General features: G+C 44.3%; 1 protein-coding gene across 1 annotated transcript in view; it reads left to right on the plus strand.

The window, feature by feature from the left end:
* The window catches only part of LOC146854276 (protein mono-ADP-ribosyltransferase PARP12-like), a 220,507-nt gene that overhangs the window by 91,631 nt on the left and 102,865 nt on the right, over positions 1 to 26,011 (plus strand). Inside the window, exon 4 of the mRNA XM_085652062.1 lies at positions 862 to 1,138. Coding sequence (XP_085508188.1) covers positions 862 to 1,138 — 277 coding nt within the window. The remainder of the gene's footprint in view (positions 1 to 861; positions 1,139 to 26,011) is intronic.

Here is a 26,011-nt window from a genome sequence, read left to right on the forward strand (position 1 = left end):
CTCACTAAATTGGTTAAAGAACAAAAGAAAATAGCAAGGGTATCTAGAGGCATATGGTAAACCACAAAAGGTACAGTCTAATTAAAGAAACACAACAGGAAAAAAACAATCAAGCAGGCATATTCTAACCATGTACTCACAGGAACATAAGAGAAAACAGTAGCTAAAAAGATACAAAACACGAAGTGAAACAGCATAGAATGGCAAATGAAAGAGGAAACACGAGAAGACCATAGATACTAGAGTAAGTAACACACATTGTGGAGTGATTTATGAAGGTGGAAGAGAGATGGAAGAGACTATGAATCCGATGAGGAAGTGCAGTGACAAATGAGGGAAGATAGACTGTGGGAGAAAACTAAAAATAGAAAAGAAAAGTGGAAACAATCCAAGTATGATATAGAAGTGAAGAACAAATGTGTTGATAACTGGACAGTAATTCAGGGCCAGCGCATTCATAAAGTGATGTAGGGTGGACTTAGGGAGCCACGTAGTGGTTTTGCTAAATTACAACAAAAGACCAGAATAATCATACGTTTAAGGAAGTGCTTCAGCAGACAAAATGCTGGAGTGTTTCCAAATGGTTTGAGTGATTGTTGTTAGTTAAAGAGGGTGTGTCCCCCCCTGTTTCTACAGATAATACATTGCTGTCATGTTGAGGAATATGAATATGCCTAATAACTTGAATAAGTAAACATATTTGATGTCCTGATTTAAGTGAGGTTAAAACCTAATGGCTCAGAAAAGTAACTTCCTAGTTTTGAAAGCCTGCCTAGTGAAGACACAAAAGTAAAGTTCATATATTTTCTAAAATGTTTCAAAATTTCTAAAATGTGTTATATTTGCTTTCCTCCAATCAAGGTATGTCACGATTACAAGGGTGTCAGGAGCGACACATCCTGCCCCAAAGGAGAGGGATGCAGCAGGCTGCATGTCTGCCAATACTTTGCCAGGGGGCAGTGCCGCTACTTCAATTGCAATCGGTCACACAACTTTCTGGACCCCATTGCCATTGAGGTGATGACAGGACGGAGGCTCAGCATGGAGATGATCAACAACATCCAGATCCTGCGCATCCACCAGTGCAACGAGGCACGAAAGGAACCCCAGAAGTATGAGCATCCGAAGAGGACAAAAGGTATGAGCAAGGAAAACATCTCATTTTTAAACACCTAAACTTTGACGGCATCTTAAATCTGTTTTCCACTAGCTGCTAAAATATAAAAACTCAAATAGGATATGCATCCCCACCCTCCCACAGGCAGGACAGGACAGTAGACATGTGTCTTTGAATGAGCAATTGTCCGCCTTGTGTTTTCAGTGCAAATGCAGGACTGGTATAATTTCAGGCTGGCACACATAATTTATCGATGTTTACCTTGTGATCATTGGTTTGTTGTATATATTTTTGTCACATATAACGTTTGGTATTATGTATGTGTTGTATATATTGTCTCACAAAAGAAATGGTTCTAGATCACGCATACAAATGTGCTGCAATTGTGTGATTTACTAATGTTGTGTTTCCATTTAAAAGACATGCCAATTGATTTATGAATGTCTTTTTGAATTATCAAAACTAAGCAGAATAAATGCTCAAAAAAACCTCAGAATTAGTGGTCTCAGGTTTATCGCGAATATTGAAAATAAACCTCCCTTGACACCTTTCTGTGATTTCAATATTTGGGTGGTCCAGTCTGGGGAGTACAGGACCCAAGCCTTCCTTGCTTTCGCTGCTAGGAATGATGGCGTCTTGCATCACAATTGTACCCCATGCAATGCTTCACATGCGCCCCCTATAAGAGTGCTTAGCACGTCAGTGGAATCAATCACTGGGCCTATTAACTGATCTAGTGTTGGTAGACGGCTGTACCCATCGCTCTCTGCAGTGGTGGAACCCACAAAACTTATCAGCCGTCCGGCTTTTCATCGACCCTGTTCCACAGACCGTGCTCACAGCAGTAACATCTCTAACAGGTTGGGGGGCTCATCTCAAAGATGGCACAATACGAGGCCTTTGGAGCCACAAGCACAAGTCTCTCCACATTAACTACCTAGAGCTTTTATTAGCTGTTTTTCTAGCGCTTAAAGCTATTCAAACTCACCTCATAGCCAAAACTGTCCTAGTCTGAACTGACAGCATGACAGCAATGTATTATCTGTAGAAACAGGGGGGGACACACTCTCTCCAACTAACAACAATTGCTCAAACCATTTGGAATTGGGCGATCCATCACAAGATTTATCTTCTGGCAGAACATCTCCCAGGAGTAAACAATCAAACTGCCGATCTCCTCAGCAGAAGAAGGCAACAAATTCATGAGTGGCAACTGCACTCCCAAGTTCTCCTTCCGTACTTTCAACAATGTGGATTTCCACAAATAGACTTAATCGCCACAGCCGAAAACGCATAATGCCCAAACTTTGGCTCAAAGGTTCCCACACCTGCTCTCAAAGGGCAAGGAGCTTTTCCGCTTCTCCCGCTCTTTCAGTGGGTGGTTCGGAAACTCAGGCAAGCATCCCTCACACTAATTCTGGTAGCTCCCACATGGGCCCATCAACCATGGTACACCACCCTGTTGGAGCTGTCACTAGTTCTACATCAAAAACTACACCTTAACTCCAGTCTCCTCACACAGAACCATGGAGAAGTCAGACATCCAGATCCCAAAGAACTGAATTTAGCGATCTGGCTCCTGAAGTCATAGAGTTTGGTTATTTAAATTTACCACCAGACTGTATGAATATTCTAAAAGAAGCAAGAAGGCCTACTACCAGAGCTTGCTATGCAGCAAAATGTAAAAGATGTGTTGTATATTGCAATAACAACAAAATCAATCCTTTAGATGCTTCTATACAAAACATAATTTGTTATTTGTTACATTTACAGCGAACAGGACTGGCTTACACGTCTATTCATTTGCAACTTGCAGCAGTAGCTGTGTACTTAAAGAATAGGCAACATCAGTCACTATTCAGAGTTCCAGTAATCAAGGCCTTCATGGAAGGCTTAAAAAGAGTAATACCACCAAGGATTCCTGCTGCCCCAGTATGGAATTTCAACATTGTTCTTACAAGGCTCATGGTACCACCTTTTGAACCATTGCACAAGTGGAAAGTTGCTTTCCTCATTGCTATCACATTACTGAGGAGAGTTGGTGAGCTACAGGCATTAACTTTAGAACCTTTCTTTCAGCTACACAAAGATAGGATAGTTCTCTGCACCAACCCTAAATTCCTTCCTAAAGTAGTTTCTGCTTTTCATGTAAACCAATCGGTTGAGTTACCAGTTTTTTTCCCTTTGTGGCAGAACGCTTGACTCTACTACATAGATAGGACAAAGGACTTTGGCAAAACAAAACAACTTTTTGTTACATTTGCTCCACCTCACAAGGGAATCCTATATCTAAATCTGCTATTGCCAGATGGATTGTTAAATGCATTCAAGCATGCTATGCTAAAGCCAAAAGAACTTCAACCATACCCCCTAGAGCGCATTCCACAAGCAAAATAGGGGCTTCTGTGGCCTTTTTAGGTAACATTCCCTTATCTGACATATGTAAAGCAGCTACATGGTCTACACCACACACATTTACCAAACACTATTGTGTGGATGTGTTAGCACGTCAACAGGCTAATGTAGGCCAAGCAGTATTTAAAACACTGTTTCAGACAACTGCAACATCTACAGGTTAGCCACCGTTTTCGGAGTATACTGCTTTGTAGTCTATGCAAAGCATGTGTATCTACTGCACACATGCCTCAAACTGATAATGTTACTTACCCAGTAAGCATCTGTTGGCATGTAGAGCTGTAGATTCACATGCGCCCACTCAGGGCCGGCTCTAGGGCGGTGTGACCGCACCGGGTGCTGACTTCGGGTGGGGTGTCATATTTGAATTATTGTGTCGTTTTAAAAGCATTTGCTGACGCGTTCTTGTCCTCCAGAAATTTACAGGCAAAAATATAAATGTCAAGATAACTCCAGTGATTAATGTACTTCTTGGAGAGAGACTGGAGGTTTGTATTTTGGAAGTTTTGACTCATGGTAAGGTAGCGCAGAGGGTTAATATGCCTGCTGCAAAGAACGTGTACCATTCAGATCACAAAGCGCATATAATACAAATAGATCAGTGGGTTACTGTTTTTTCTGGAGAGATCCTTTTGTGACTTACAGTTTATAAATTATAACCCTAAAATAAAACAGTAAACTATTAACTGTCACCAAAGAGCTGCATAAAAACTGCAAGGCAGAGATTAGAGCGTTAGGATTTTATCCCTTCTTTCATTATCCTAGTGTTGGGAAAATGGGTTCATTTGGATAGAAATCAATTCTGATTATTAAAAAGAACCACCAACCATAGTGTTACGTTTTAAATTCAGAGTTTGTGCTTCTCCAGACCAAGCACTGTTAAACTATACTGTCTAGCAGAATGGATGACATGACACCTGTACCTTGAAGTCCTCTGTTTTATGCAACTGTTTTATGTAACATTTCCTATACACTAATGTACACGCCTATGATTAATTGTCTGTGTGTAGTGTGTGTGATGTAAAGTGCTCTGACACCCTACACTAGTATGAGTGGCAACTGCGCTGCAAAACGAATTAGACGCATCTGAGAGAGAGTGGTTATGGAGATTTGAGGGACCCTGTTAAAGGGTGGCAGTGAGGGAATCCCTAACGGAGGTGGTTATTGGGGGGCTCCAACAAACATTGTCGCACAGGGCGCCACAAACGCTAAAGCTGACCCTGCGCCTACCTGCCTTCCCGGGTACCCCTTAGTTGTTGCAGTTCTTCATTATATAGTTTTAGCATGGACATCTTTATACTACACTTACTTACTCCTTTCTCTCCCTCATGCGGGAAAACAGTCTAACAATGGAGTCGATGACCATGCGCACTATCACCGAAAGGAGAAGTCACCTTACCTTGTGACTAGGAAAGACTTCTTCGAACAAAAACAACTTGCAAACATCCAGAACCAACACTAGATGACAGGAGTATGCAAAGCATGTGAATCTACAGCTCTACATGCCAAGAACAAATGCTTACTGGGTAAGTACCTTTATCCTTTCTTTATCAGTGTTTTTTTTTCTGTGCATTGCAGTGAGTATTATCCAGTGTTTCCACATAATAAAAATCAGCAATCATCAATGTTTATACATACCAGTACTGCAAACATTTGTGAGAGACTGTGATCTCCCTTGTTTTCAAATCACCTTCACATATATTATCTTTATTGTTAAAGGACCTGAAATCAACAAACAATTGCTAGAAATATGTTTTGGCTATCGCTGATTGCCTTGGAAATGTTTACAACTTTTTTCTAAATACTTCTGTCACTGGAAAAACACAGTCTCGATCAAATGTGTGTGACTCAGAAATGTATAACCTGCCTTGATCACTGCCTGCTTCAGTTCATCTGTTGCACCAACAGAAACATGCTGCGGAACAAGCGATTTCCAAGTTGTGCTAAGCAGCCTTCCACCCGTTTTCGGTGGGTATCTTGAAGGAACAGTCAAATACAGGCAGGAAAAACATCACGGGTAGGTGGAAAAATAAATAGGGGGCAATAGACTAAAACAACTGACCAAGCCTTTTCCCAATACTTCCCAGAGCCACTAAGCATTGTGCACTATTTGATTTCTATCTCCCTTTTTTAAAAATTATCCTTTTTGAACTGTTTAGTTATTTATACAGTTTAACCTCAGCACAATTTGTCTCTCGGTGAGTCTTAACGAAGTGTATCCAGTATCCAGTGCATTGAATTGGTTCATATACAAATATCACCAAAAAGAAAGAAATAAGAACTAATTTACAACAAGTAAAGGATATTGCAACTAGTATGATTTCCAGGATACCCTCGTGGGTGATAGCGCGCTTTACAAATACACAGATATGCAGTATTCCTAGAGCATCCAATGATCAAGTAAACAATATATACAAAAGCAGTTACAACTTAAATATCTAATCCAACCCTTAAGTATTTCCCTTTACACCTAGTATAATCCCTTTTCCTCCTTTTTGTTATTAAAAACTCATTTGTTCCACTAGTTCTTCAATGAACACCTCTGACACGTGCCCTTCCCTCAAGCTGTTCAAGTCCGTTTCTGTCCTTGGCAAGTCGTTTTTTCTGCTTCTGGGACAGAAAGCAGGGGAAGCCGAACAATATGGGCGTCGGGCCCCACCCACCCCGTTACCTGCCCATATTTTTATTTTCCTTTGCACACTGTTTCCTCTTCCTTTGTGCCAGACCGAGCACAGTCTCGGCACTGCTGATAGAGCATTTGCTAGTACACGTGTGTTTACTGTGCTGTTGCATGTTTATCACGGCGTAACTTCTTTAAATCCTAGCCTTAAAGCCTATCACACCATAATGCCACTCCCCCAGTGACGTATGACAGTCTTGCTAACTGAATGCAGCCTGGGCATTTGCTGCTGAGGCTGTTTGTCAGCAAGGCAGTACTGCACACCATTGTTCGACCCCACCCTTTCCCTTCTCATCACGGGGTGGGATGGGATGATCAGGGCCGTAGCTTCAGAGAGGGGAGTTTGGGCTGCGACGCCCCACCAATAAATGCTTTCTTGGCCTAGGTAGTTGAGTCTGGGGCCTAAGGCAAGTCTGCTGCGCCAGTGGTATCTTTCCTTGTGGCCTGATTTCACTAAGAGGTTTTAAATTGTCAATCCTTTGGATCAGGAACTTAATTATATGTAAGTCCCTGTTTACCCTCTCTGATAGTAGTGTGTCTGTAATTCTGAGACTGGTATAACTTTTCAAGTCTGCTACTGCCAATGCTTGTGAATTCCAAAAAGTAGTACATTTCCACCAATTTAAGAAGTCCTTCGATGGGCAAGGATTTACAAATTTTTTGATAAGCCAGCCACTATGTACAGTTATGTTTCCGCTCCAGAAAAATGAACAAGTTAAAAGCTCATGGCAGAATGAGGACCAGGAGAAAAACGAACACAGAAATAGCAAAAACGATTCAGGGCAATCAGACCCAACAACTAACCCATGAATGCACTAAGAGGGTGTCACACCCGAAGCACTCCCCACCCCTTAAATCTATGTCCCTGCGCATCCCACCTAGACAGAGTAGTTGTCCCTGGGAACACAAGACTGCGGTCAAGTACAACACAATGAACTGGAGTCCCTGCCCTGGGATCACTTATTTTAAATATATATTCACTACACACACTCTTCTTTGTCTCTGCCACGAGGAGCCTTAATGGTAGAGTTGTCAAATCGGTGCCTGTAGGCTGGGCTCCATGTTTCCTTTACGCACCTTTTACAAATTATTTTAGCAAGTGACTCACAGCCCCATGTACTAAGCCCTATTTGCAAATAGAGGTGGATGTGCCCGTAAATGAATATGATGAGGTGAGTCAGAGCCAAGGGCCTGGCTTGTCTCTAAGAGTCCAAGCACGAGCCAAGCCATAAAAACTTTTGCCATGTATAACGTGCAACAAAAATAATGTAAAATTATGATACAGTCTCTTCAAAATTCAAAAAAGTGTATTCCTTTAACAAGTGGAAGCATTTCACCTTAGCACAACAGATTATGTCACTGCATAGACAGACATTTATTAAATTGATAGTTTTTAAACATGAACTTAGAAACATTAATCGCTCGCCCCCAACGAAAATGTCATTAGTAAACTACGAGGCAAGTCAGTAGTTATGTAAACCCTAAATCCGCCCTAAATTCTTATTATAACTGGAGCAACATTACAGTCTATTAAATCAAACATGAAAGGTGCTTGTACAGGGCACTTCCTGAACTCAAGCATTTAAAAATGCTTTTACATGTGATAACAAAGAAAAGAGAGGCTCTGTGCAATCAAATGTTTACCTAGGATCACACAGTTTGGACACGTAGTGAAGCTGGCATTGATTCCTAGTTATCTGGTTTTACATTTTGCAATTCAGTGAGCAGATGTATCTTGTCTCTCTCTCTTTCACGTGTTTGACATCAAAGGTCACTGTTTTACCTTTTGTTATTCTTGGTGCACAATGATAAAATTTGAAAGACATGGCAAACTCGACTCAGGACCTCCAGACCCAACTATCAAGCCAAGAATGCATTTATTTGGGGGCTGTTGCACCCCAAACACCCCCCCTGAAGCCCCTGGCGTTGCTGCTTCAATGGAGTACCTGTCCACCAAACTTTAAAACAGCCCCATAGCCCACCTAATGCCAATCTATACTAACCCTGCTTCGCTGGGGAACAGTCATACCCTAAGACTTCTCACCCATTCATACTTTTAATATACTTTTTTAATATTAAGAAGTTATAATATCTGATTCTTAATTTTGAAAAATGTTTTATTTTTTAATCTTTTAACCCCTTCGCTGCTAGGCCTTTTCCCCTCCTGTGCTAAGCCTTTTTTGGGCTATTTGGGGTAGTGCGCGCTTAGGCCCCTGTAACCTTTTGACCACAGTAGGTATCCACGCCAAATTTGCGTCCTTTTCTTCCAACATCATGGGGATTCTAAAGGTACCCAGGGTTTGTGGATTCTCCTAGAGGGTTCCCAGAAATTAGTCAAAATACAGCAAAATTTTGTGTTTTTTTGTGAAAAATGGGTCAAAGTGGCTGCAAACGAAAGCGTCTGGGTTTTTCTCTGCAGATGATATCAAAAAAGGGTTTGTGGGGCTGAAATCACCATTTCTCCAGCTTTTAGGGAATGACAGATTTTTGTCAGAAATCCAACATTTTTTACACCGTTTTGACATTTTTCTGGGACATACCCTATTTTTGCTATTTTTGGTGCTTTCAACCTCCTTCCAGATAATGGTAGAAATGGGTAGAAAAGCAATAATGGATCCTGGAAAGCTATACATTTGTGAAAAGTAGACAACATTCTGAATTCAGCAAGGGGTCATTTGTGTAGATCCATCAAGGTTTCTTTATAGAAACTAACAGTTAAATATAGGAAAAATTAAAAATTTGTTGAAAAAAGCAGCCTTTTGAGTCAACGTTTTCACCTGTAACTTCTTCCAATTATGACATATCTTTGAAAGCAATGTACCGTTACATCCGGTGGACCTTCCTGGTTGTCGGAATATATAGGACTTGTAGGTTCACCAAGAGCCCAACGAACCCAGAGTAAAAAACTGAGCAGCATTTTGAAATGTTTTTTTGTTTTGTTCCGGGTATATAGCAATTATTGTGGGAAAATGTATACATGGAAAAATCGGTATGAAAGACACCTATGTATTTCTGAAATGGGAACAAATTACAGAGTTTAGAAACAGTGCATATTTGCACATTTTCGAAATTGGGAATACTCATACTTGCATGACAATTATTGGTCAGTTTTCAAAATGACTTTTTTTTTACACAATGTCTTTCATTTGGAATGGAGAAATGCATCAAAAATCAATAGGTAATAACAGTTGCTTTACAAATCTGAACTACCCTAAGTCTCCCGAAAAAAATGGTACCTCACTTGTGTGGGTAGGCATAGTGCCCACGACAGGAAGTGGCTCAAAACCTAAGGTGAACACACCACATTTTCACACTGAAAATTTACACTTTTTTTTGCGAAGAGTCTAGCTGTAGTTTTTGAACCCTAGCCCTGCCGGCACCTAGGGAAACCTAGCAAACCTATACATTTTTGAAAACTAGACACCCAGGGGAATCCAGGATGGGGTGACTTGACTGCCTCCACCATGGTCTGTTACCCAGAATCCCTTGCAAACGTAAAAAATTGACAAAAAAAACCCATTTTCCCCACATTTCTGTGATGGAAAGTTCTGGAATCTGCGTGGATCCACAAATTTCCACCCACCCCGCGTTCCCCAAAGTCCTACGAGAAAAATGGTACCTCACTTGTGCGGGTCGGCCTAGTGCCCGCGACAGGAAACGGCGCAAAACGCAACGTGGTCACACCTCAATTTTGCAGTGAAAAATGACCCTTTTTTGGCAAAGTGACGAGCTGTAGTTTTTGAACCGTAGCCCTGCCGGCACCTAGGGAAACCTAGCAAACCTATAAATTTTTGAAAACTAGACACCCAGGGGAATCCAGGATGGGGTGACTTGACTGCCTCCCACCATGGTCTGTTACCCAGAATCCCTTGCAAACGTAAAAAATTGACCAAAAAAACACATTTTCCTCACATTTCTGTGATGGAAAGTTCTGGAATCTGCGTGGATCCACAAATTTCCACCCACCCTGCGTTCCCCAAAGTCCTACGAGAAAAATGGTACCTCACTTGTGCGGGTCGGCCTAGTGACTGCGACAGAAAACGGCGCAAAACGCAACGTGGTCACACCTCAATTTTGCAGTGAAAAATGACCCTTTTTTGGCAAAGTGACGAGCTGTAGTTTTTGAACCCTAGCCCTGCCGACACCTAGGGAAACCTAGCAAACCCATACATTTTTGAAAACTAGACACCCAGGGGAATCAAGGATGGGGTGACTTGACTGCCTCCCACTATGGTCTGTTACCCAGAATCCCTTGCAAACGTAAAAAATTGACAAAAAAACACATTTTTCCCACATTTCTGTGATGGAAAGTTCTGGAATCTGCATGGATCCACAAATTTCCACCCAACCCGCGTTCACCAAAGTCCTACGAGAACAATGGTACCTCACTTGAGTGGGTCGGCCTAGTGCCCGCAACAGGAAACGGCGCAAAACGCAACGTGGTCACACCTCAATTTTGCAGTGAAAAATGACCCCTTTTTGGCAAAGTGACGAGCTGTAGTTTTTTAACCCTAACCCTGCCGGCACCTAGGGAAACCTAGCAAACCTATACATTTTTGAAAACTAGACACCCAGGGGAATCCAGGATGGGGTGACTTGACTGCCTCCCACCATGGTCTGTTACCCAGAATCCCTTGCAAACGTAAAAAATTGACAAAAAAAAACTATTTCCCCCATATTTCTGTGATGGAAAGTTCTGGAATCTGCGTGGATCCACAAATTTCCAGCCACCCCGCGTTCCCCAAAGTCCTACGAGAAAAATGGTACCTCACTTGTGTGGGTCGGCCTAGTGCCCGCGACAGGAAACGGCGCAAAACGCAACGTGGTCACACCTCAATTTTGCAGTGAAAAATGACCCTTTTTTGGCAAAGTGACTAGCTGTAGTTTTTTAACCCTAGCCCTGCCGGCACCCAGGGAAACCTAGCAAACCTATACATTTTTGAAAACTAGACACCCAGGGGAATCCAGGATGGGGTGACTTGACTGCCTCCCACCATGGTCTGTTACCCAGAATCCCTTGCAAACGTAAACTATTGACAAAAAAACCACATTTTCCCCACATTTCTGTGTTGGAAAGTTGTGGAATCTGCGTGGATCCACAAATTTCGACCCACCCCGCGTTCCCCAAAGTCCTACGAGAAAAATGGTACCTCACTTGTGTGGGTCGGTCTAGTGCCCGCGACAGGAAACGGCGCAAAACGCAACGTGGTCACACCTCAATTTTGCAGTGAAAAATGACCCCTTTTTGGCAAAGTGACTAGCTGTAGTTTTTGAACCCTAGCCCTGCCGGCACCTAGGGAAACCTAGCAAACCAATACATTTTTGAAAACTAGACACCCAGGGGAATCCAGGATGGGGTGACTTGACTGCCTCCCACCATGGTCTGTTACCCAGAATCCCTTGCAAACATAAAAAAATTACAAAAAAAACAAATTTTCCCCACATTTCTGTGATGGAAAGTTCTGGAATCTGCGTGGATCCACAAATTTCCACCCACCCCACGTTCCCCAAAGTCCTACGAGAAAAATGGTACCTCACTTGTGCGGGTCGGCCTAGTGCCCGCGACAGGAAACGGCGCAAAACGCAACGTGGTCACACCTCAATTTTGCAGTGAAAAATGACCCTTTTTTGGCAAAGTGACGAGCTGTAGTTTTTGAACCCTAGCCCTACCGGCACCTAGGGAAACCTAGCAAACCTATACATTTTTGAAAACTAGACACCCAGGGGAATCCAGGATGGGGTGACTTGACTGCCTCCCACCATGGTCTGTTACCCAGAATCCCTTGCAAACGTAAAAAATTGACCAAAAAAACACATTTTCCTCACATTTCTGTGATGGAAAGTTCTGGAATCTGCGTGGATCCACAAATTTCCACCCACCCCGCGTTCACCAAAGTCCTACGAGAACAATGGTACCTCACTTGAGTGGGTCGGCCTAGTGCCCGCAACAGGAAACGGCGCAAAACGCAACGTGGTCACACCTCAATTTTGCAGTGAAAAATGACCCCTTTTTGGCAAAGTGACGAGCTGTAGTTTTTTAACCCTAACCCTGCCGGCACCTAGGGAAACCTAGCAAACCTATACATTTTTGAAAACTAGACACCCAGGGGAATCCAGGATGGGGTGACTTGACTGCCTCCCACCATGGTCTGTTACCCAGAATCCCTTGCAAACGTAAAAAATTGACAAAAAAAAACTATTTCCCCCATATTTCTGTGATGGAAAGTTCTGGAATCTGCGTGGATCCACAAATTTCCAGCCACCCCGCGTTCCCCAAAGTCCTACGAGAAAAATGGTACCTCACTTGTGTGGGTCGGCCTAGTGCCCGCGACAGGAAACGGCGCAAAACGCAACGTGGTCACACCTCAATTTTGCAGTGAAAAATGACCCTTTTTTGGCAAAGTGACTAGCTGTAGTTTTTTAACCCTAGCCCTGCCGGCACCCAGGGAAACCTAGCAAACCTATACATTTTTGAAAACTAGACACCCAGGGGAATCCAGGATGGGGTGACTTGACTGCCTCCCACCATGGTCTGTTACCCAGAATCCCTTGCAAACGTAAACTATTGACAAAAAAACCACATTTTCCCCACATTTCTGTGTTGGAAAGTTGTGGAATCTGCGTGGATCCACAAATTTCGACCCACCCCGCGTTCCCCAAAGTCCTACGAGAAAAATGGTACCTCACTTGTGTGGGTCGGTCTAGTGCCCGCGACAGGAAACGGCGCAAAACGCAACGTGGTCACACCTCAATTTTGCAGTGAAAAATGACCCCTTTTTGGCAAAGTGACTAGCTGTAGTTTTTGAACCCTAGCCCTGCCGGCACCTAGGGAAACCTAGCAAACCAATACATTTTTGAAAACTAGACACCCAGGGGAATCCAGGATGGGGTGACTTGACTGCCTCCCACCATGGTCTGTTACCCAGAATCCCTTGCAAACATAAAAAAATTACAAAAAAAACAAATTTTCCCCACATTTCTGTGATGGAAAGTTCTGGAATCTGCGTGGATCCACAAATTTCCACCCACCCCACGTTCCCCAAAGTCCTACGAGAAAAATGGTACCTCACTTGTGCGGGTCGGCCTAGTGCCCGCGACAGGAAACGGCGCAAAACGCAACGTGGTCACACCTCAATTTTGCAGTGAAAAATGACCCTTTTTTGGCAAAGTGATTAGCTGTAGTTTTTGAACCCTAGCCCTGCCGGCACCTAGGGAAACCTAGCAAACCTATACATTTTTGAAAACTAGACACCCAGGGGAATCCAGGATGGGGTGACTTGACTGCCTCCCACCATGGTCTGTTACCCAGAATCCCTTGCAAACGTGAACTATTGACAAAAAAAACACATTTTCCCCACATTTCTGTGTTGGAAAGTTCTGGAATCTGCGTGGATCCACAAATTTCCACCGACCCCGCGTTCCCCAAAGTCATACGAGAAAAATGGTACCTCACTTGTGTGGGTCGGCCTAGTGCCCGCGACAGGAAACGGCGCAAAACGCAACGTGGTCACACCTCAACTTTGCAGTGAAAAATGACCCCTTTTTGGCAAAGTGACTAGCTGTAGTTTTTGAACCCTAGCCCTGCCGGCACCTAGGGAAACCTAGCAAACCTATACATTTTTGAAAACTAGACACCCAGGGGAATCCAGGATGGGGTGACTTGACTGCCTCCCACCATGGTCTGTTACCCAGAATCCCTTGCAAACGTAAAACAATTACAAAAAAACCACATTTTCCCCACATTTCTGTGATGGAAAGTTCTGGAATCTGCGTGGATCCACAAATTTCCACCCACCCCACGTTCCCCAAAGTCCTACGAGAAAAATGGTACCTCACTTGTGTGGGTCGGCCTAGTGCCCGCGACAGGAAACGGCACAAAACGCAACGTGGTCACACCTCAATTTTGCAGTGAAAAATGACCCTTTTTGGGCAAAGTGACGAGCTGTAGTTTTTGAACCCTAGCCCTGCCGGCACCTAGGGAAACCTAGCAAACCTATACATTTTTGAAAACTAGACACCCAGGGGAATCCAGGATGGGGTGACTTGACTGCCTCCCACCATGGTCTGTTACCCAGAATCCCTCGCAAACGTAAAAAATTTACAAAAAAAACACATTTTCCCCACATTTCTGTGTTGAAAAGTTCTGGAATCTGCGTGGATCCACAAATTTCCACCCACCCCGCGTTCCCCAAAGTCCTACGAGAAAAATGGTACCTCACTTGTGTGGGTCGGCCTAGTGCCCGCGACAGGAAACGGCGCAAAACGCAACGTGGTCACACCTCAATTTTGCAGTGAAAAATGACCCCTTTTTGGCAAAGTGACTAGCTGTAGTTTTTTAACCCTTGCCCTGCCGGCACCTAGGGAAACCTAGCAAACCTATACATTTTTGAAAACTAGACACCCAGGGGAATCCAGGATGGGGTGACTTGACTGCCTCCCACCATGGTCTGTTACCCAGAATCCCTTGCAAACGTAAAAAATTTACAAAGAAAACACATTTTCCCCACATTTCTGTGATGGAAAGTTCTGGAATCTGTGTGGATCCACAAATTTCCACCCAACCTGCGTTCCCCAAAGTCCTACGAGAAAAATGGTACCTCACTTGTGTGGGTCGGCCTAGTGCCCGCGACAGGAAACGGCCTAAAACGCAACGTGGTCACACCTCAATTTTGCAGTGAAAAATGACCCTTTTTTGGCAAAGTGACTAGCTGTAGTTTTTTAACCCTAGCCCTGCCGGCACCTAGGGAAACCTAGCAAACCTATACATTTTTGAAAACTAGACACCCAGGGGAATCCAGGATGGGGTGACTTGACTGCCTCCCACCATGGTCTGTTACCCAGAATCCCTTGCAAACATAAACTATTGACAAAAAAACCACATTTTCCCCACATTTCTGTGTTGGAAAGTTGTGGAATCTGCGTAGATCCACAAATTTCCACCCACCCCGCGTCCCCCAAAGTCCTACGAGAAAAATGGTACCTCACTTGTGTGGGTCGGCCTAGTGCCCGCGACAGGAAATGGCGCAAAACGCAACGTGGTCACACCTCAATTTTGCAGTGAAAAATGACCCTTTTTTGGCAAAGTGACTAGCTGTAGTTTTTTAACCCTAGCCCTGCCGGCACCTAGGGAAACCTAGCAAACCTATACATTTTTGAAAACTAGACACCCAGGGGAATCCAGGATGGGGTGACTTGACTGCCTCCCACCATGGTCTGTTACCCAGAATCCCTTGCAAACGTAAAAAAATTACAAAAAAAACACATTTTCCCCACATTTCTGTGATGGAAAGTTCTGGAATCTGCGTGGATCCACAAATTTCCACCCACCCCACGTTCCCCAATGTCCTACGAGAAAAATGGTACCTCACTTGTGCGGGTCGGCCTAGTGCCCGCGACAGGAAACGGCACAAAACGCAACGTGGTCACACCTCAATTTTGCAGTGAAAAATGACCCTTTTTTGGCAAAGTGACTAGCTGTAGTTTTTGAACCCTAGCCCTGCCGGCACCTAGGGAAACCTAGCAAACCTATACATTTTTGAAAACTAGACACCCAGGGGAATCCAGGATGGGGTGACTTGACTGCCTCCCACCATGGTCTGTTACCCAGAATCCCTTGCAAACGTAAACTATTGACAAAAAAAACACATTTTCCCCACATTTCTGTGATGGAAAGTTCTGGAATCTGCGTGGATCCACAAATTTCCACCCACCCCACCTTCCCCAAAGTCCTACGAGAAAAATGGTACCTCACTTGTGCGGGTCGGCCTAGTGCCCGCGACAGGAAACGGCGCAAAACGCAACGTGGTCACACCTCAATTTTGCAGTGAAAAATGACCCTTTTTTGGCAAAGTGACGAGCTGTCGTTTTTGAACCCTAGCCCTGTCGGCACCTAGGGAAACCTAGCAAACCTATACATTTTTGAAAACTAGACACCCAGGGGAATCCAGGATGGGGTGACTTGACTACCTCCCACCATGGTCTGTTACCCAGAATCCCTCGCAAACGTAAAAAATTTACAAAAAAAACACATTTTCCCCACATTTCTGTGTTGGAAAGTTCTGGAATCTGCGTGGATCCACAAATTTCCACCGACCCTGCATTCCCCAAAGTCCTACGAGAAAAATGGTACCTCACTTGTGCGGGTCGGCCTAGTGACTGCGACAGAAAACGGCGCAAAACGCAACGTGGTCACACCTCAATTTTGCAGTGAAAAATGACCCCTTTTTGGCAAAGTGACTAGCTGTAGTTTTTGAACCCTAGCCCTGCCGGCACCTAGGGAAACCTAGCAAACCTATACATTTTTGAAAACTAGACACCCAGGGGAATCCAGGATGGGGTGACTTGACTGCCTCCCACCATGGTCTGTTACCCAGAATCCCTTGCAAACATAAAAAAATTACAAAAAAAACAAATTTTCCCCACATTTCTGTGATGGAAAGTTCTGGAATCTGCGTGGATCCACAAATTTCCACCCACCTCACGTTCCCCAAAGTCCTACGAGAAAAATGGTACCTCACTTGTGCGGGTCGGCCTAGTGCCCGCGACAGGAAACGGCGCAAAACGCAACGTGGTCACACCTCAATTTTGCAGTGAAAAATGACCCTTTTTTGGCAAAGTGATTAGCTGTAGTTTTTGAACCGTAGCCCTGCCGGCACCTACGGAAACCTAGCAAACCTATACATTTTTGAAAACTAGACACCCAGGGGAATCCAGGATGGGGTGACTTGACTGCCTCCCACCATGGTCTGTTACCCAGAATCCCTTGCAAACGTGAACTATTGACAAAAAAAACACATTTTCCCCACATTTCTGTGTTGGAAAGTTCTGGAATCTGCGTGGATCCACAAATTTCCACCGACCCCGCGTTCCCCAAAGTCATACGAGAAAAATGGTACCTCACTTGTGTGGGTCGGCCTAGTGCCCGCGACAGGAAACGGCGCAAAACGCAACGTGGTCACACCTCAATTTTGCAGTGAAAAATGACCCCTTTTTGGCAAAGTGACTAGCTGTAGTTTTTGAACCCTAGCCCTGCCGGCACCTAGGGAAACCTAGCAAACCTATACATTTTTGAAAACTAGACACCCAGGGGAATCCAGGATGGGGTGACTTGACTGCCTCCCACCATGGTCTGTTACCCAGAATCCCTTGCAAACGTAAAACAATTACAAAAAAACCACATTTTCCCCACATTTCTGTGATGGAAAGTTCTGGAATCTGCGTGGATCCACAAATTTCCACCCACCCCACGTTCCCCAAAGTCCTACGAGAAAAATGGTACCTCACTTGTGTGGGTCGGCCTAGTGCCCGCGACAGGAAACGGCACAAAACGCAACGTGGTCACACCTCAATTTTGCAGTGAAAAATGACCCTTTTTGGGCAAAGTGACGAGCTGTAGTTTTTGAACCCTAGCCCTGCCGGCACCTAGGGAAACCTAGCAAACCTATACATTTTTGAAAACTAGACACCCAGGGGAATCAAGGATGGGGTGACTTGACTGCCTCCCACCATGGTCTGTTACCCAGAATCCCTCGCAAACGTAAACAATTTACAAAAAAAACACATTTTCCCCACATTTCTGTGTTGAAAAGTTCTGGAATCTGCGTGGATCCACAAATTTCCACCCACCCCGCGTTCCCCAAAGTCCTACGAGAAAAATGGTACCTCACTTGTGTGGGTCGGCCTAGTGCCCGCGACAGGAAACGGCGCAAAACGCAACGTGGTCACACCTCAATTTTGCAGTGAAAAATGACCCCTTTTTGGCAAAGTGACTAGCTGTAGTTTTTGAACCCTTGCCCTGCCGGCACCTAGGGAAACCTAGCAAACCTATACATTTTTGAAAACTAGACACCCAGGGGAATCCAGGATGGGGTGACTTGACTGCCTCCCACCATGGTCTGTTACCCAGAATCCCTTGCAAACGTAAAAAATTTACAAAAAAAACACATTTTCCCCACATTTCTGTGATGGAAAGTTCTGGAATCTGTGTGGATCCACAAATTTCCACCCAACCTGCGTTCCCCAAAGTCCTAAGAGAAAAATGGTACCTCACTTGTGTGGGTCGGCCTAGTGCCCGCGACAGGAAACGGCCTAAAACGCAACGTGGTCACACCTCAATTTTGCAGTGAAAAATGACCCTTTTTTGGCAAAGTGACTAGCTGTAGTTTTTTAACCCTAGCCCTGCCGGCACCTAGGGAAACCTAGCAAACCTATACATTTTTGAAAACTAGACACCCAGGGGAATCCAGGATGGGGTGACTTGACTGCCTCCCACCATGGTCTGTTACCCAGAATCCCTTGCAAACATAAACTATTGACAAAAAAACCACATTTTCCCCACATTTCTGTGTTGGAAAGTTGTGGAATCTGCGTAGATCCACAAATTTCCACCCACCCCGCGTTCCCCAAAGTCCTACGAGAAAAATGGTACCTCACTTGTGTGGGTCGGCCTAGTGCCCGCGACAGGAAATGGCGCAAAACGCAACGTGGTCACACCTCAATTTTGCAGTGAAAAATGACCCTTTTTTGGCAAAGTGACTAGCTGTAGTTTTTTAACCCTAGCCCTGCCGGCACCTAGGGAAACCTAGCAAACCTATACATTTTTGAAAACTAGACACCCAGGGGAATCCAGGATGGGGTGACTTGACTGCCTCCCACCATGGTCTGTTACCCAGAATCCCTTGCAAACGTAAAAAAATTACAAAAAAAACACATTTTCCCCACATTTCTGTGATGGAAAGTTCTGGAATCTGCGTGGATCCACAAATTTCCACCCACCCCACGTTCCCCAATGTCCTACGAGAAAAATGGTACCTCACTTGTGCGGGTCGGCCTAGTGCCCGCGACAGGAAACGGCACAAAACGCAACGTGGTCACACCTCAATTTTGCAGTGAAAAATGACCCTTTTTTGGCAAAGTGACTAGCTGTAGTTTTTGAACCCTAGCCCTGCCGGCACCTAGGGAAACCTAGCAAACCTATACATTTTTGAAAACTAGACACCCAGGGGAATCCAGGATGGGGTGACTTGACTGCCTCCCACCATGGTCTGTTACCCAGAATCCCTTGCAAACGTAAACTATTGACAAAAAAAACACATTTTCCCCACATTTCTGTGATGGAAAGTTCTGGAATCTGCGTGGATCCACAAATTTCCACCCACCCCACCTTCCCCAAAGTCCTACGAGAAAAATGGTACCTCACTTGTGCGGGTCGGCCTAGTGCCCGCGACAGGAAACGGCGCAAAACGCAACGTGGTCACACCTCAATTTTGCAGTGAAAAATGACCCTTTTTTGGCAAAGTGACGAGCTGTCGTTTTTGAACCCTAGCCCTGTCGGCACCTAGGGAAACCTAGCAAACCTATACATTTTTGAAAACTAGACACCCAGGGGAATCCAGGATGGGGTGACTTGACTACCTCCCACCATGGTCTGTTACCCAGAATCCCTCGCAAACGTAAAAAATTTACAAAAATAACACATTTTCCCCACATTTCTGTGTTGGAAAGTTCTGGAATCTGCGTGGATCCACAAATTTCCACCGACCCTGCATTCCCCAAAGTCCTACGAGAAAAATGGTACCTCACTTGTGTGGGTCGGCCTAGTGCACGCAAGACAGGAAACGGCGCAAAACGCAACGTGGTCACACCTCAATTTTGCAGTGAAAAATGACCCCTTTTTGGCAAAGTGACTAGCTGTAGTTTTTGAACCCTAGCCCTGCCGGCACCTAGGGAAACCTAGCAAACCTATACATTTTTGAAAACTAGACACCCAGGGGAATCCAGGATGGGGTGACTTGACTGCCTCCCACCATGGTCTGTTACCCAGAATCCCTTGCAAACGTAAAAAAATTACAAAAAAAACACATTTTCCCCACATTTCTGTGATGGAAAGTTCTGGAATCTGCGTGGATCCACAAATTTCCACCCACCCCACGTTCCCCAAAGTCCTACGCGAAAAATGGTACCTCACTTGTGCGAGTCGGCCTAGTGCCCGCGACAGGAAACGGCGCAAAACGCAACGTGGTCACACCTCAATTTTGCAGTGAAAAATGACCCTTTTTTGGCAAAGTGACGAGCTGTAGTTTTTGAACCCTAGCCCTACCAGCACCTAGGGAAACCTAGCAAACCTATACATTTTTGAAAACTAGACACCCAGGGGAATCCAGGATGGGGTGACTTGACTGCCTCCCACCATGGTCTGTTACCCAGAATCCCTTGCAAACGTAAAAAATTGACCAAAAAAACACATTTTCCTCACATTTCTGTGATGGAAAGTTCTGGAATCTGCGTGGATCCACAAATTTCCACCCACCCTGCGTTCCCTAAAGTCCTACGAGAAAAATGGTACCTCACTTGTGCGGGCCGGCCTAGTGACTGCGACAGAAAACGGCGCAAAACGCAACGTGGTCACACCTCAATTTTGCAGTGAAAAATGACCCTTTTTTGGCAAAGTGACGAGCTGTAGTTTTTGAACCCTAGCCCTGCCGGCACCTAGGGAAACCTAGCAAACCTATACATTTTTGAAAACTAGACACCCAGGGGAATCCAGGATGGGGTGACTTGACTGCCTCCCACCATGGTCTGTTACCCAGAATCCCTTGCAAACATAAAAAAATTGACCAAAAAAACACATTTTCCCCACATTTCTGTGATGGAAAGTTCTGGAATCTGCGTGGATCCACAAATTTCCACCCACCCTGCGTTCCCCAAAGTCCTACGAGAAAAATGGTACCTCACTTGTGCGGGTCGGCCTAGTGACCGCGACAGAAAACGGCGCAAAACGCAACGTGGTCACACATCAATTTTGCAGTGACTAGCTGTAGTTTTTGAACCCTAGCTCTGCCGGCACCTAGGGAAACCTACCAATCCCACGCATTTCTGAAAACTAGACACCCGGCGGCTTCCAGGGAGGTATGGCTTGCGTGGATCCCCCAACGTTTCCTTACCCAGAATCCCCTGCAAACCTCAATTTTTGTTGAAAAAATCACTTTTTTCACACATTTTGGTGTGGGAAAGTTGTGGCATCAAAAGTTTTCAGTATTCACTCTAGACCCTGGAACACCAGTAAACTCTGGCAATGCCGGCTGCACCATGCCAGGGGCAACCCAGAGGTCATCACTTTCAAAGGGAAGCCTTGCAGCCCCAGCCTGCAGCCCAGATGCCTCTTGCCGCACTACACCAACGGGAAGCCTTGCAGCCCCAGGTTGCAGCCCAGATGCCTCTTGCCGCACTATCGGCACATCAGTCTCCTCCTCTAACACAGGCACTTCATCCGCACTAAGAGTATCTTCATCATCCGATGACTCCATACGGAGAGAAAACTCACTGCCAGAATCGTCCCCTGCCTCCTCTCCCTCAGATGCAGAGTCAGTCTCTGAACCATGGTCAGAGGAAGACTCAAACAGCAAACCAACAACCTGCTGAGCAGTAATCCTGCGGCTAGCCATTATACTTACTAAGAGGGAAGACTGCACAAACAAGTCAACAACAACCAACAATGTGCAAACCAAGTAAGTAAAGAAATGTGTACCTTTATCACAAAGATCAATGTACCCAAAAACTATACAATTCAATTACAAGAGACAGCTGCACTCACCAGAAACCAACTCTGCAGTGACACAGCAAAAACCAACGATATCCAACTAGAAAGAAGAAAAAAAAACAAATTACTCACAAGACAACAAAATACACATCGAGCACCAATGCAAAAAGTTTTTGACACTCAAAAAACAAACATACTGCTATTATTACACCATTTGCAAAAAAAATTCATGCAGAGAAATCAAACACATTTACATTGTAAAAAAAAAAGTCTCTTACCAAACCAGCAGAACCACCAGTAACAAAACGGCAAACTGAAAAGAGCAAATTCCTTCACCTAGAACAAAAAAGTAAAAAAAAACATTACAATTGCAATTCACAAAACATATAACAATAAACATTATAACATGCTATGTCACTACCCTAATGGTCAATCGGGTTGTGTGCCAGGTGGGGCAGAAAACAGCAGGAAAAAAAAAGGCTGCTCTGTCCCGGGGCGGGTGGGCCAAATACATATTATAAAAAATTGCACCCTGGAAGCAAGGGGTCACTTCTATTTTTATTTACACTAATTCCCTGGTGTCTAGTGGGCTTTTCTGCCCCCCCTGGGACCAGAAACGGCTACACAAAAGACCGATCTGCCCCCAGGCGGGGCAAAAAAGTCTTGAAAAAAATGTGGCCCCCCAGGAAGTGACCCTTGCCCAAGGGGTTGCTTCCTTTACACAAAAAAATAACATCCCTGGTGTCTAGTGGGCTCTTCTGCCCCCCCTGGGACCAGAAACGGCTACACAAAAGACCGTTCTGCCCCCAGGGGGGGCAGAAAAGTCTTGAAAAATATTTGGGCCCCCAGGAAGCGACCCTTGGTGGTGCCTGCCACACGGTGCAGGGATGTTGGTGCCCCCCAGGCACCATAGCAGAGAGCCAGGGAGAAGGGAGCCCTCCTAGGGGCCCCCAAAGTCATTTTCCGACAGCCTATCCATGTCGGAAAGACCGACATGGGAAGACGGTCGGAAAATTACATCAGAATCCCGACAGCGGATCCAAGGCTGGCTCTGCTCATCATTAAGAGATTATGTGCATTTCCGACACCACTGGACAGTCCCTACGCACGAGGCCACCGCATCGTAATGCGGTGGACAGATCGCAGGGGCAGATGCCAGATGGACTGCAACCGACTGTTGGTCAGTTGCAGTCCGCCTGACATCATAATCAGCCCCAAAATCAATTTAATAGTTTTTAGTATTTCCTATTAATTTTGTTGTATTGTAGTAGGAGCAGTTAATTGGCAGGATTTCGTTTCCAGCACTTTCTCTGAATTTAGTGATATTGGAGTAGAAATAGTAATTTTTTAGGATTTAATGTCCAGCATTTTCCTAGAATTTAGTTATATTGGAGTAGGAATATTTCATTTTTAATTTGTACGGTTTAGTGTAGAGCACTTGCCCTGAATTTAGGTATATTGGAGTAGGAATATTTCATTTGTAGGGTTTAGTGTTTAGTTTTAATGTTGTTGGACTTGTTCATTTTTAAAGTAGTGTGTAGATTTCTTTTTACCTATGCTTTATTACATTATATTACAAAATAGAAGTAAATACAATTTTTATTTATCGGTATATATTTTTATTAAACTCAGAATATTTTTTAATTGAATAGAACATATTGTATACAATTTTGTAAAATTAGAGATTTGTTTGACATCTTTTGTTAGAATTATTACAAAAATAATATTTTGTCATTTTTACATTTTATTAGGCATAGAAAATATAAATAATATGACATACATTTGTATATGTTTGTATTTATGCAAAATGGTACATATTGTTTGACATTTGTTCTAAAATAATATATTTGAAAACATATTTTTTATTTTGACATGTTTTGGAAAGTATTTAGGGCCTGTTTACGAGTCTTGCGGTCTTTGGACCGCCAGAGTCGCGTGGCAAAGGAGTGGCAGTCCACCGTTGTGCTGATTACGATTTTGTAAGCCGCTTGGTGGTGGACCGCCGGCTGCACCAGGGAACAGTCGTTCCCTGGCAGTGGCGCAGGAGCACCATAACACATTATGGCACAGTCCCACTCAGCATATTTTGAGTTCCTGGACCACCAGTCTTTTCATGGTGTAGCCCCACCATGAAAAGACTGGCGGTGCAGAAACTAAGGGGGTCCTACAGGGCCCCCATGTTTGCCCGCCATGGGGATACATTCAAGGGGGCACATATGCCCCCTGTCTGTGTTCCCCCCAGTTCTAGCACGGCATGGACGATTTTTGTAAATAATATTTTTTAATAGTTATACATTGGTATATTTTTTTACACCATCTATAAACATTATAAATTTTTTATGTATTGTAAACATTTTTTATTGCGTTTTACAATATCAGATATAATAGTATATGATATAATAATTTTGAATATATATTTTAAATGTTTTAAAACATTATAAAACATTTTTTATTTTTTTTACTAAAAAAAAAAAGAAATAAACATATTTTGTTACTTTCTATATTATTTTTTCCCCTGTTCATTTCTATGGGGTAATAGTATTTTTTCCAGTTCAATGAAGTGGCCATTTTTTTGGGATTTCTTTGTTTTGTTATTCATCTATATCGTCGTTTGGTTAGTTTTGCAGAAGGAAGCTTGCGGTTGGGAGCTGCATCTCTTCAGTTAAGGTAAATTGTTTTAAAACATTTTTTTAGGTAATTTAAGGGTAAGGGGGAGTTAGTAGAGATATATTTAGAGTACGTAGTTTGTTATTTTTAATTTTGATGTGTAGTGCCGGCGGTAGTGATATTTACGCCATCGTAATGAGAATTACCCACCGCCATATTAGGATGGCGGTGGGTATCGCGGCGGATGCAAAGTCTGTCTGCCGCTTTTCCGCCGGTGTCAATCATCACGATTGCCTGCCGGGCGGAGCTGGGCTACTAATATGGTGGCGGTGCCTAGCAGGCACCGCCCGCCACATTAGGATGTGTGTGAGTATAGGCCTTTCTATGGCGACGATGCCGCCATGGAGAGGCTGGCCAAGCCGCCATGGAAAAGCTGGTGGGGTTTGGCTTTGGGGGCCTGTTGCGGGCCCCCTCGGGGGCGGGGGTGGAGGTGTGCACTGGGGGGTACCCATGGTACCACCCTGCAGTTTCCCTGCACCAAGTGGCAGGCACCTCGTGGTGCCTGCCACGTGGTGCAGGGAAATGCTGTGCATGCTCTTTTACCATTGCATACGGTGCTGCTGGGTGCAGCACCGTCCGCTATGGTAAAAGGCCAGGATGCGCCCGCCAGTATGGCGGGAGTATCCTAATTGGACTGGTGGGACCGCCGCACGTCTGGCGGGTGGTCCCGTCACCGTTATGATGGAGGGCGGATCCGCCCGCCATAATAATGAGCCCCATAGTTTTGGTAGTGTAGTATTTAGTGTTGGTTTTGTGATAACTACGTCACGAATTAGTGGTGATATTATGTTTGGTATTCTAATATTGACAAACACTTTGGTGTATGATTTTAATGGTACACGGTAGGAAACAGTAGGTGTAAGAAAGCCTACACAAAAGTTCTAATATTCATGAGATTGGCGGTTGTGTGATGTTATACTACCACTAATCTGAGTGTATCTGGGTAACAAGACACCCAACAATCACTTGATAATGAATGTAATATGCCAGATGCATGAATGTGCGCAGAGTCCTTCACAAGGACTTCATTATTGATAATAATCACGCAGCATGATATGGGCACATGAAGTAACAGTCGAAAAAACTGTTTGTTTTTTATTTACGGGTCGGACACCTAAACAAAAGAACCAAATTGAGGCTAAATATATACCTGACCGGTTTTAGGTGCAGAATTCTGCACACACTCATCAAGAAAATAGGTAGAACCTTTAAAAATCACAGGGAGGTAATCTGCATTGCCCTGAAGAAAGTCCCGGACCCACTAGGGCCAATTTCAAAGGGCTGAAACATGTTGGCTTTAGGGTCATAGGACCACTGTATCCTCACCACCCTACGCCTTATTTTTAATATACCCATTAACTCCACTAATAAAGGGATACCTGTAGTTAACAGAGGATTTTTAATCTTTAAACCCCCTGGATTACGTCTCCTAAGTGCTTCCTGAAATATGGTTGAGCCCACCCTGACCTTTAGGAGTCAGGGTGAATCTGATGATGAATCATGACACTACTAGTGTGTGAGGTATATATAACAAAAAGGAATCTTTTCCTTCCCCGCCCCTAAGCGGATGGTGTACCACCAAAAGAGAGTAGTA

Source organism: Triturus cristatus, chromosome 4_1, assembly GCF_964204655.1.
Source record: "Triturus cristatus chromosome 4_1, aTriCri1.1, whole genome shotgun sequence".
Lineage (NCBI taxonomy): Eukaryota > Metazoa > Chordata > Amphibia > Caudata > Salamandridae > Triturus > Triturus cristatus.